At 44.1% G+C, this 13,029-nt stretch overlaps 1 protein-coding gene across 2 annotated transcripts in view; it reads right to left on the bottom strand.

The window, feature by feature from the left end:
• Positions 1 to 13,029, bottom strand: part of DIP2C (disco interacting protein 2 homolog C) — a 153,322-nt gene that overhangs the window by 51,483 nt on the left and 88,810 nt on the right. For both annotated transcript variants that reach the window (XM_033209870.1, XM_033209869.1), the window contains exons 26-27: positions 12,122 to 12,252; positions 920 to 1,088 (exon numbers count right to left, since the gene is read on the bottom strand). In XM_033209870.1, the coding sequence (XP_033065761.1) occupies positions 920 to 1,088; positions 12,122 to 12,252 (300 nt within the window). The remainder of the gene's footprint in view (positions 1 to 919; positions 1,089 to 12,121; positions 12,253 to 13,029) is intronic.

The following is a 13,029-nucleotide window of genomic DNA, read 5'->3' on the forward strand; positions in this document are numbered from 1 at the left end:
ATTACAGGCTTGAGCCACCGCGCCCGGCCTGTACTCACTTTTTAATACAATATAGGTGAACATGAATAATGCTGTGTAACTGTTTCCTATATAAATATAAAACTCAAAATGATTGCACAATTACTTATATTACATAACATTATCTTGCATTTTGCTTTCCTGTTGAAGCTTTATGCATTAGGAAAACAAGGCAGGACAGATAAATGTACTGTTGCACTATTGATCTGTGTGTGGATGCCACAAACAAACACAATCCATGTATATACGAAGACAGACACACATCCAAACAGTACAAAGTCGGTTGAAATTTAATCAAAACTGGTCATATGATTATTCCCTCCTCGTTACTTGGAGCTAAGTACTACTTAATTTACCATGAAGATATACCTATCAAAAAATCCTTGGTTTAAATGGAGGGAAATACCATTATTCTTACATAATGGCAGTTATTTAAAAATAAAACACAACACTGTTAATTGTAAAATGAATTGAGCTTAGGGTCCAGACCCACAAATCAGGGTCTCCAGGAAAAACAAAAGTGAGTGGCTAAATTCACACCTACCTTCTTAAATACCAATATCAGAACAAGTTAACATCGCCTCAGAGCTTCTGAACACCGAATACTTCAGAACACTGAATCCACCCAACAAAAAAATCAAATTTAGGATCTTTCAAGTAGACCCAGAGGAATGATAGGCATTGAAAATATTTTACATTCTGGTTTGTTACTGTCTGTGAGTCATGGGGAAATATTCACGTTAAAAACATTTTCATATAAAGGCAGTTTGCAAGCTTCAGGTGACGTCAGATTAAACCCAGGCTTTTTTTTGGAGGACTGTTTTAACTTCACCCAGTCACAGACGTGCCTTCTTAGAAACGAGTCCCAGCAGGGCGCTGAGCTGCCAAGGGAGCTGCTTACCTTAAGGGACTCTGTTTGCGAGCCCAACCCCTTGGTGCACAGCTCCATCACGGAGTAGGAGCAAAACGTGTCTCGGACTTTGTACTGACTCACGGCGAGAAGCCACAAGGCGGGGTTGGTTTCAAGCTCGGAGGGTGGGATCAGGATGGACTGGTGCCCAGAATACACACTGCAGAGAAAGAAGAGGCTGTCAGGGCAGGAGCTCAGCAAGGCTGGAGGGCTCAGGGCAGCACTGACTCCGAGGACAAGGAGGACTTGGAACAGCCTGTGCTGCCATCTGTAGAAGGGGACAGTAAAACCAATGCTGCAAACTGCAACCATGTTCACGCGGAAGCCTTCTGAAAAGCAAATATGTACTACAGAATCATGAGGCAGTTACTATCACTTCGAACACACACTTAAGACTACTAAATGCTGTGATGCTCTGACGTCTCTCAGAACTGTGACGTCTCTCAGACCTGCGACATCAGCAAACTGGATCCTCTTTCTTGTAGAAAACACAGGGATCAAATTTTGGTCCAAAAAAAAAAAAAAGTCTAGCTTCAGAACAGGAGCTGGCAAACCACAGACACGTCCTGTTTTTGTAAATAAAGTTTTATTGGAACAGGGCCAGCCACCACCACTCATTTGTTTGTCTCTAGCAGCTTTGAGCTGAGTGATAGTACAGAGACCACAGAACCTAAAATATTTACCAAACAGCAATTTAAGAAAGAGTAGGCCTATACCTGGTTTAGAAAACTGACAGCCAGGGTGAAAAAAAGACAATTATGGTAAGTAAAGTTAGTCACTCCATCTTTTCAAGTTCAGATTTTTATTTTTAAATGATCCCAACAAATCACCAAACAGAAGAGAGAAAATATAATCATTCTTTAATTTTACCTTCATATGAGAGAATAGATTTAGAGAAATGAAGCAGTGACAGGTTACATATTTTATCATCAATTGATGGGGTAAGTGTGGATTTAATAAACAACTTGTCAAAACTACATTTTTTTTTTTTTTTTTTTTTTTTTTTTTTTTTAGACGGAGTCTTGCTCTTTCGCCCGGGCTGGAGTGCAGTGGCCGGATCTCAGCTCACTGCAAGCTCCGCCTCCCGGGTTTTTACGCCATTCTCCTGCCTCAGCCTCCCGAGTAGCTGGGATTACAGGCGCCCGCCACCTCGCCCGGCTAGTTTTTTGTATTTTTAGTAGAGACGGGGTTTCACCCTGTTAGCCAGGATGGTCTCGATCTCCTGACCTCGTGATCCGCCCGTCTCGGCCTCCCAAAGTGCTGGGATTACAGGCTTGAGCCACCGCGCCCGGCCAAAACTACATTTTTAATGGTTTTTTTTTTTACTACTATGAATTCACATTAATAGACGCCATGCATTAAAATAACATATCCTAGATAAATCACGTTCTAAGATTTAAAAATTAGCAAGAACGTTCTGTTGCGCAGGCTAGAGTACAGTGGTATAATCATAGCTCGCTGTCACCTCAAACTCCTGGGCTCCAGCGATCCTCCTGCCTCTCCTAAGTCGGCAGGACCACAGGTGCACACCACCATGCTTGTTTTTTTCAGGGGTAGGGTCTATGTTGTCCAGGCTCGTCTTGAACTTCTGGGCTCAAGCAATCCTCTCTTGTTCCTGCTGTGGCCATGTAAGATGTGCCTGGGCCTCCCAAAGTGCTGGGATTACAGGCGTGAGCCACCATGCCCAACCTACACAATTTTTTTTTTTATTTTGAGATGGGGTCTCACTGTCACCCAGACTGGAGTGCGGTGGTGTGATCTGGGCTCACTGTAACCTCCATATTCCAAGCTGAGGCCATCGTCCCACCTCAGCCCCCGAGTAGCTGGGGCTACAGGTGCACAACACTACGCCTAATTTTTTTTTTTTTTTTGGTAGAGAGAGGGTTTTGTCATGTTGCCCAGGCTGGTCTCAAACTCCTGGATTCAAGCGCTCCTCCTGTCTTGGCCTCCCACAGTGCTAGGATTACAGGCATGAGCCGCCACAAGAGGCCTACACAAAATTTTATCAGTGAAATAGCACTATGATTAACGAGTTAGGCCTTGTTAACTACTATGCTATAATACTAAAGCCAGTTCTCTAATGTGGCCAATCTCATTTAGAAATCTTCATAATTGTTTATAAGAGAATCCGACTAAATACATGTAAGGAAATTAAGTTGGCTAACAAAATTTATTTCAAACAGGACCCTTAGTATGAAAAACTCCTCTTTGGCAAATGTGACAAAAGTGTTTTTGGGCAATTTTCCATTTCTTTCCTCATTCTCTTTTCCAAAGCTTGATTTATTCTTTTCAAAAGGACACAGAGCCCTCTGTGTCTGTGGGTTCCTCACCCCTGGCTTCAACCATGAATCAAAGATGTTCATGAGAAAATCTGCGTCTATACCTAACTCGTAGACTTTCTTGTCACTATTGAATAAACAACATAGTACAACTATTTACATAGCATTTACATTGTCTTAGGTATTACAAGTAATCCAGAAATTATTTAAATTATGAGGGGGAAGTGCACAGGTGATGCGCACATACAACGCCATTGAGGGGAAGTGCACAGGTGATGCGCACATACAACACCATTGAGGGGAAGTGCACAGGTGATGCGCACATACAATGCCATTTTATGTCAGCATCCTCGCTTTTCGGTATCTACGGGGTCCCGGAACCCATCTCCTCTGTGGACACTGAGGGATGACTTTATAGCAGATAGTGACCTGTTCAAGGGTTGAATCCTTTGAGAACAGGGTTAGGCACATAAGGGGTGAATATCAGGCCTCGAATTATTACTCTGCTGTAAATTGGCCATTTAGTCTTAGTTTTAAAATTTTATTGTGGTAAAACATATGTAACATAAAATTTACCATATTCACCACTTCTTTTCTTAGACAGTCTTCCTTTGTCACCCAGGCTAGAGTGCAGTGGTGCGATCACAGCTCACTGCAGCCCTGACCTCATGGGCTTCAGTGACCCTCCCACCTCCCAAGTATCCGGGGCTACAGGCACGTGCCACTATGATGGGCTAATTTAAAACTTTTTTGTGGAGATGGGGGTCTATGTTGCCCAGGCTGGTCTTGAACTCCTAGGTTTAAGCAATCCTCCTGCCTCAGATGCCCAAAGTCATTTTAACCATTTCAAAGTGTCCCTGGAAGTGGCTTCCTCAAAAATACACATCAGCATTAATGATTTGCTCTGTCAGAACTGCCAGCAGACAAACAGGCTTGGGTACCCAATGTGAATTCCTGGCTAGAGAATTTCAAATATACTTGTGAAAACAAAATATAGTTTCACCTCCCTCCTCATCCCCATAAATAAGATGTCAACATTAAGAAAAAACAAATCTTGACAGCAGAAACAAATAGAAAACTCAACTCATGATTTCCTACTTGCCCTTACTCAATACGACAAATGTTAATTAATTGTTGTATTAGCCAAAATTGATTTTTGGCACTGGCAATTTAAGAGCAGGTTGCTTATTCTGAAGACATTATTCTCTGAGAATGTTGGGAACTTGAGCTGTTCTTTAGATCTTAACTTCAAAAAGAATAAAAATGGACATTTGGTAAGTAACATACATTTGTACATTAGCAATTTGATGATTTCGGATTACTAACCTGACAAAACATACCAACAACTGAAAACTCTCCCAACTTAGGAATTCAACAAGACAGGTTCACCTCACCCAGGGGTCCTGGGTGGTGCCCTCTGCCAGCAGGCATGCCATCCAGCCCAGGGTCTCCCTACGCACTTCAATTACTGCAGTGAAGCACTTTATTATTTTTTGTTGTTGAGACACAGTCTCACTCTGTCACCCAGGCTGGAGCGTCCTGGTACATTCTCAGCTCAGTGTAACCTCCGTTTCCTGGGTTCAAGTGATTCTCCAGCCTAATGCTCCTGAGTAGCTGGGATTACAGGCTCCCACCACCACGCCCAGCTAATTTTTTTATTTTTAGTAGAGACAAGGTTTCATCATGTTGGCCAGGCTGGTCTTGAACTCCTGACCTCAAGTGATCCACCCACCTCGGACTCCCAAGGTGCTGGGATTACAGGCATGAGCCACCGTGCCTGGCCTATTCTTTCTAAGAAACCCATCAGCTTTATTCAGGTAAACTTTGCATACCCTAAATTTCATTCATTTTAAGCACAGAATTAAATGGCTTTTAGTAAAATTGAGGAGTTGTAACATTGTCACCACTCTAGAACATTCCCACCTCCTGAAAGGGATCCCGTGTCCATCTGCAGTCAGTCCCATTTCCAGCCCTACCCACTGTCATCACTCTACTTTGTTTTTACAAATTTGCCTTTTCTGGACACTGCCTACCACACAGCCACACTTCCTTCCCTCAGCAGGTGCTTCTGGGCTGATCCTGCACAGAAGCACCCACCACATGGATGTGGCAGGCATCCCTTGTTCGTTCACCTGTTGGCGGACACCTGGATTGCTTCCTTGTGTTGACCGAGGTTCCAGGGAACTTACACCAAGTCTTTGAGTGGACGTTCGCTTTTCCTCCTCCTAGGAGGGCAGCTGCTGCGTCATGCAGCAAGTCTGCTTAATTAAGATCATGCCAAACAGTGGCTCCCCATTTTACATTCCCATTATCAACGTATGAGAATTTGTTTTTCCACCTTCTTGGCTACTGTTGCTTTGCAGTGTAAGTTTTGAAGTCAGAAAACACGAGCTCTCCAACTTTATTTTCCTGTGTTTGCGGTGACAGCATTCTAGTGGGTGTGAAGTGGCATCTCACTGTGGTTTTAATTTACATTTCCCTAATTAATGCTGGGTATCTTTTCATGTCCTTATCGCTTATTTGTATGTCTTCTTTTGGCGAGATCTATTCAGATCTCTTGCCCGTGTTTAAATTATGTTGCTTGTTTCTGAGTTTTGAGAGTTTATCACATAGGCTGAGTGCAGTGGCTCACACCTGTAATCCCCAGCACTTTGGGAGTTGGAGGCGGGCAGATCACTTGAGGTCAGGAGTTCGAGACCAGCCTGGTCAACATGGCAAAACCCTTTCTCTACTAAAAAAACAAAAAAATTAGCCAGGTGTGGTGGTGCATGCCTGTAGCTCCAGCTACTTGGGAGGCTGAGGCAGAAGAATCACTTGAACCTTGGAGACAGAGGTTGCAGTGAGCTGAAATCATACCAGTAAGCTCCAGCCTGGGCAACAGAGCAAGGTTGTCTCAAAAAAAAATAAAAATAAAAAAAGGGAAAAAGTTTATTACATAGGCGCTTTGAAGTACTTCATGAGATTTATAATTTGCAAATGTTTTTTCCCAGACTGTGGCTTGTTTTTCTAGTCATGTCTTTTGATATACAAAAGTTTTAAATTTTGTTCAAGTCCAATTTATCAGTATTTATGTAGCGTACCTTTAGTGAACTCTGTGCCTAACCCAAGATTATGAAAATTTACTCGTGTTTTCTAAAATTTTTATAATTTTTGCTCTTACATTCAGATCTATGATCCACTTGAACTAACTTATGATGTTGAGTCAAGGTTTATCTTTTTTCATTTTCATGTGAATGTCCAAATTTCCCAGCATCTATTGTTGAAAAACTCTTTTCTTCATTGAATTGCTCAGGTAACTCTGTTAAAAAATTATTTGACCATAAATATAAGGGTTTATTTCTGGACTCTCAATTCTGTTTGTCATATATAATCAGTCTATCTCAGTCTGTCTCTATGCCAGTACCATGTTGTTTTGGTTACTGTAGCTTTGCAGCATTTCTGAAATCAGGAATGAGAAGTTCTAAATTCTCCAATTTAGTTATCTTATTTTAAAACTGCTTTGACTATTGTGGGTCCTTTATATTCACTTTAGGATATTATCAATTTCTGCTCCAAAAAACCCCCAAAAAATAGCCTGCCAAGATTTCGATAGGAATTACATTAAACCTATAAAACAATGTGGGGAGAACTACCATTTTAATAATATTGAATCTTCCAATACATGAATATGGGCTATCTGACACAATTTTTAAAAACAGGTGTAATCTTAAAAAGTATTTTGAAACAATCCCATTATATTCATAATTCTCAGATAAACAATCCTCTACTTTATGACAGAAGAAAGCTTTAGGATGAGGACACAAATTATTTGTGTTACTTAACTTTTGAATAATCACAAAGTCATAGTAAACTTACAAGTACATTTAAAATAATTTTATCTCCCTTGGATTATCTGATGGTGAGTCACTGACTTGATGCCTAATCCCAGACACCTCAGGGGGGAGTTCCAACAAACAAGTCTATTTTCCTCCATAAACAACTAAGCCATCAAAATCAGAAACCAACACATTCCTTCTGTCCCAGCTCAGACCCTATTCAAGTCTCTCCAGCTGTCCCCGATTACATCCTCTGTAGCAAAAGGGTCCAGTTTGTGCAGGCACATTGCAAGTAAGTGGTCGGCTCTCAGCCTCCCTCTGCTCAGAGCGAGTTTCTGGATGTTTCCATGATTCTCACGACACCAGGCTTTGGGAAGATTCTAGGCGGGTGCATTGTCCAGTCAGTCCCCTAACTTGGGGGGCTGATGCTTCCACATGGGGAGACACAGGGCAGGCATCCTTGGCGGGAGTATCGCGGATGCTGTTCTCCTCATCCCACCCGCCATGTGCTGCAGGCTTCACCACTAATGAGGTTTGCCTGGACCACCTGGTTCATGCTTTTCCACTGTGAAGCCTCTCTTTCCTCTAACTACTTCGTGGATGGCTACTATAGAAATCCTCACTTCTCATCAAGCTTTCCATTTGTTCATCTATGTATCTAAATAGTTGGAAAATTTCCTATATTACTCAAAGTGTTATAATCTGTTGCAATCTTTATTTCTTGAGACAGGGTCTTGCTCTGTCACCCAGGCTAGAGTGTAGTGGTGTGATCTCAGCTCACTGCAACCTCAACCTTCCAGGCTCAAGTGATCCTCCACCTCAGCCTCCCAAGTAGTCGGGGCCATAGGCACACACTACTACAGGCTGCTAATTAAAAAAAAATGTTTTTGTAAGCTGGGTGTGGTGGTTCATGCCTATCATCCCAACACTTTGGGAGGCTGAGGTGGGAGGATGGCTTGAGCCCAGGAGTTCAAGACCAGCCTGGGCAACATGGCAAGACCCCATCTCTACAAAAAATTTAAAAATTAGTATGCCTGAGGTCCCAGGATAGTGATGCTTTGGTCGAGGATGGGTCCATGTACAACAGTGGTCTCATGATTCTATAACAAAGCTGAAAAATTTCTACTGCCTAGAGACGTGGCAGCACACCACATTACTTGTGTTGGTGGTGGTAACTGGTCTAAACAAACCTGTGCTGCCAGTCATATAAAAGCACAGCACATACAATCACGTCTTCAGTTCTGTTTACATGATGCATCACATTTTTTGATTTGCGTATGACACAACCTTGCATCTTGGGGACGAAGCCTACTTGGGCACGGTGGATCAGCTTTTTGATGAGCACATACAGTTATGTACACAACCTAATACTTAACCATGATGATAAACAACTGTGCTACCGGTTTATGAAGTTACTGTACTTTGTTATTTTACAGCATCCTCCTACTTATATAAAAAAATAAATTGTATCCCAGCACTTTGGGAGGCCGAGGCGGGCAGATCACGAGGTCAGGAGATCGAGACCATCCTGGCTAACACAGTGAAACCCTGTCTCTACTAAAAAAATACAAAAAACTAGCCGGGCGAGGTGGCGGGCCCCTGTAGTCCCAGCTACTCGGGAGGCTGAGGCAGGAGAATGGCATAAACCTGGGAGGCGGAGCATGCAGTGAGCTGAGATCCGGCCACTGCACTCCAGCCTGGGCGACAGAGCAAGACTCCATCTCAACAAAAAAATAAATAAATAGTAAAACAGCCTCGGCAGGTCCTTCAGGAGGGTCCTCCAGGAGAAGCTATTGTTATCCTAGGAGGTGACGGCTCCGTGCGCGTATTGTCCCTGAAGATCCTCCAGTGGGACAAGAGGTGGAAGGGAAGACAGTGACACTGAACACTCTGGCCCTGTGGAGTCCTAGGCAGCTGTGTGTGTGTGTGTGTTGTGGAGGCCTGGGCAGCTGTGTGTGTGTGTGTGTTGTGGAGGCCTAGGCAGCTGTGTGTGTGTTGTGGAGGCCTGGGCAGCTGTGTGTGTGCGCGCTGTGGAGGCCTAGGCAGCTGTGTGTGTGTGCGCGCGTGTGTGTGTTGTGGAGGCCTAGGCTGGTGTGTGTGTTGTGGAGGCCTAGGCTGGTGTGTGTGTGTGTATGTGTGTGTGCATGTGTGTTGTAGAGGCCTAGGCTGATGTGTGTGCCTATTAGTTTTTAACAAAAGCATAAAATGTTTTTAAAAATTTAATAGAAAGCAGTTTACAGAGTAAGAAGATAAATTATTTTTGTATAGTTGTATGTTTGTGTTTTAAGCTAAGTGTTTTTATAGATAAGTCAAAAAGTTGAAAAAATTAAAACGTTGTTAAGGTTAAAAAGTTACAGTAAGCGAAGGTTAATTTATTATTGAAGACCTAAGAACATATTTGATAAACTTGGTACAGCCGAAGCGTCTGGTATTTACAGAGGCCACAACAGTGCGCAGTTATGTCCTGGCCTCACATCCAGGTGCCACTTACTCACCAACTCGCCGACTCACCTGGGCAACCTCCACTCCTGCCAGCTCCAGTCATGGGAAATGCCCTACACAGCTTTTTTTTTTTTTTTTTTTTTTTTTTACCTTCCATACCATCTTTTTACTGTACCTTTTCTGTGTTTAAATATGTCTAGATACACAAATACTTACCATTGCATTACCACTGTCTGCAGCATTCACTGCACTAACACACTGCACTAACACGCTGCACAGGACTGCGGACTGGGTGTGTCAGGCTGTACCAGCCAGGTCTGTGTAAGCAAACTCGATGTTTACACAATGAACCTATCCCCATCACTTATTTCTAATCCCCCACACGAAGCTGATTCTCCCTCTGCTGCTGTTGATTCCTGGAACAAGCTGACTTCCCCACACTGCACCCTGCCTGGCTCCCACAGCCCATGCCAGGACACCCCCTGTGGACTCCCCTCTCCGACCTGGGCTTGGGCACCCTGTGCGGCTGCCCCCGACCAAGACGCCCTCCCCACCCTGCTGCGCTATCTTAGAATCACAGCCTGAAGATGAGGCCTCAAATTTTACACCCCCAGGGCCTCTCCTGCCTGATTCCCTTCCCAGACCTGCTGAGAACTGCATGGGAAAGGGAAGTCATTATTATTTTTAACTTCTGTATTAGTCATTGTGCATCTAGGATCCAAGTGATTTTTTGGTTTGTTTTTTAAAGCAAGTCCATTGGGATCTGTTTCTATAGAGAATGTTTTTTTAATGGAAAGGTTTATGGCTATATTTACTGTTGCAAGGGCCATCAACAGAATACTGTGATCTTGTGACTTGAGTTATTAATATTTTGCAGGAAAGATGCTTGTTAAAGTCCACTGCAACCTGGACAATCTATTGTTATCGTGGGTTCACATGGAAAACTTACTTTCCCTGCCACAAACACCGTCTCGCTGCTTTCCGCGGGGAGCCAGGCACGGTGAGCCTGCAGGCCGGCGGCTTCCACCGGCTGGCTTCAGTTTGACTGGTATACTTTGCCGAATGAAATACGGTCTCCCTATAAGGGCGGTTGTTCGGAACAGGCCTCTGCCCTTCCACTTGGCATGTGTAGCTAAGGCCATGTTCTGAGCGATTTCCCACAAAAAAAAAATTTACAATGTTATTGCATTTTGGACTGAGGCAAAAATCATTATTTCATTTATTCACTTTTATCTGCTTTCTCAAAAAGCCGAATTGTCCTAATTAGAACATCGGTATTTTTCAAAAATACAAGATTACATTTTAATCCAACTTAATACTATTAAATATTAGTAATACATTAAAAATATTTGTTCCAGAAGAGTGCTGACAGGAGAAAAACATCTGACTGGGTACAGTGGCTCACGAGGGTGAGGCAGGCAGATCACTTGAGGTCAGGAGTTCGAGACCAGACTGGCCAACATGGTGAAACCCCATCTCTACTAAAAATACAAAAATTAGCTAGGCGTGGTGGCAGGTGCCTGTAATCTCAGCTACTCAGGAGGCTGAGACATGAGAACTGCTTGAACCCAGGAGGCAGAGGTTGCAGTGAGCTGAGATTGTGGCACTGCACTTCAGCCTGGGTGACAGAGCGAGACAGTCTCGAAAAAAAAAAAAAGAAAAAAGATCCACTATAAAGAAAATCATAACCAATTTCATGCTGTAGCATCTCAGTTTTATAAATATATTAATGTCTATTATTCATAAAATAATATGTGTAAAGATTTATGAGTGAAATTATTTTTATGTTTGTGTTAGCTTTAAAATACCCATTTTAAAAAAAAGGGGGAAAGCAGGCGGATACTACAAAACCACTAAAATGCTGACATGTGAAGCCGGATGATGGTCATGGGTGTTTATTACTGAACACGCCCTATGCTTACATGTTTAAAAATGCTCCACTGGAAAATGAACTCTGAAAAACTATACGTCCAATGCTAAGACTGGATTTTACTGGTAACACCCTTTATCAGGTGGTACGATTGTTGATGGCTTTATTTTATTCCTTATATTACTTTGTATTTTCTAAAATTTCTACAATGAACATGTATGCATAATCAGACAAAAAAGCCAAGAAACATCCATTTGTTTTTCTGGTCCTTCATTTATCCCATAAATACTTGCCGAGTACCTGCTGTGGGCCAGGCTCCGAGCCGGCTGCTGGGTAGCGTGCCGCACCCTGGAGAATGCTCAGCCCTCGGGGACTCACCTCTGGGCCTGCCCAGCCTGAGCCCTGCAGTAACAGCTGGGGTGAAGCCGGTGGGAGGTAAGAGCCTGCAATGCCTGCTGGCCCAGCACCATCGCCAGGCTTTATATGCGTAAGAACCAAGCCTGGAGCCTGGGAGTCTTCCGATTGTCAGAAATAAAGGTCCTCAACAGACAGTTCTCTGAAATGTTCCTCCACTGCTGCAGAAAGTCAAAATCACCCCAGGCACTGCTCTGTCCCCGAGAGCCAAGTCCACCAGGAAAGGCAGAGGGGACAGGGGTCAGCCCAGGCATCCTCCGGCAGGGGTTGGGGTGCGGGGACAGTGCTTAGGCTGCCTGGCTGGGTCTAAGGTCTGGAGAGGAAGGTGCACGATTTTTTTTTTTTAATGTAAAGATACAGAGAGGAATCTCACCTGCAGAGGCACCAGAGGACAAACCCCAGTCCACAGTAAGGGTCCAGGCAGATGGCCACTTCTCTAGAGGGGTAAAGTTCACACTGCAGCTTAATGGAACGGCAGAAGGCACTGGTGGCTGCGTGAGACATCTGCAAAACACAAGCCTGCGTTAAACGCATCGGACCTGACACCGTAAGACACCCGTGAGAAAACAGGGCTGCATTAAATGCATCGGACCTGACACCCTAAGACACCTGTGGGAAAACAGGGCTGCGTTAAACGCATCGGACTTGACACCGTAAGACACCCGTGAGAAAACAGGGCTGCATTAAATGCATCGGACCTGACACCCTAAGACACCTGTGGGGAAACAGGGCTGCGTTAAACGCATCGGACTTGACACCCTAAGACGCCTGTGGGAAAACAGGGCTGCGTTAAACGCATCGGACCTGACACCCTAAGACACCTGTGGGAAAACAGGGCTGCGTTAAACGCATCGGACTTGACACCGTAAGACACCCGTGAGAAAACAGGGCTGCATTAAATGCATCGGACCTGACACCCTAAGACGCCTGTGGGAAAACAGGGCTGCGTTAAACGCATCGGACTTGACACCCTAAGACGCCTGTGGGAAAACAGGGCTGCGTTAAACGCATCGGACCTGACACCCTAAGACGCCTGTGGGAAAACAGGGCTGCATTAAACGCATCGGACCTGACACCCTAAGACACCTGTGGGAAAACAGGGCTGCGTTAATGACACCCTAAGACGCCTGTGGGAAAACAGGGCTGCATTAAATGCATCGGACCTAACACCCTAAGACACCTGTGGGAAAACAGGGCTGCGTTAAGCGCATCGGACTTGACACCCTAAGACGCCTGTGGGAAAAACAGGGCTGCGTTAAACGCATCGGACCTGACACCCTA

The sequence above is a fragment of the Trachypithecus francoisi genome, unplaced genomic scaffold (genome assembly GCF_009764315.1).
Source record: "Trachypithecus francoisi isolate TF-2019V2 unplaced genomic scaffold, Tfra_2.0 Lachesis_group9, whole genome shotgun sequence".
In the NCBI taxonomy this organism is placed as follows: domain Eukaryota; kingdom Metazoa; phylum Chordata; class Mammalia; order Primates; family Cercopithecidae; genus Trachypithecus; species Trachypithecus francoisi.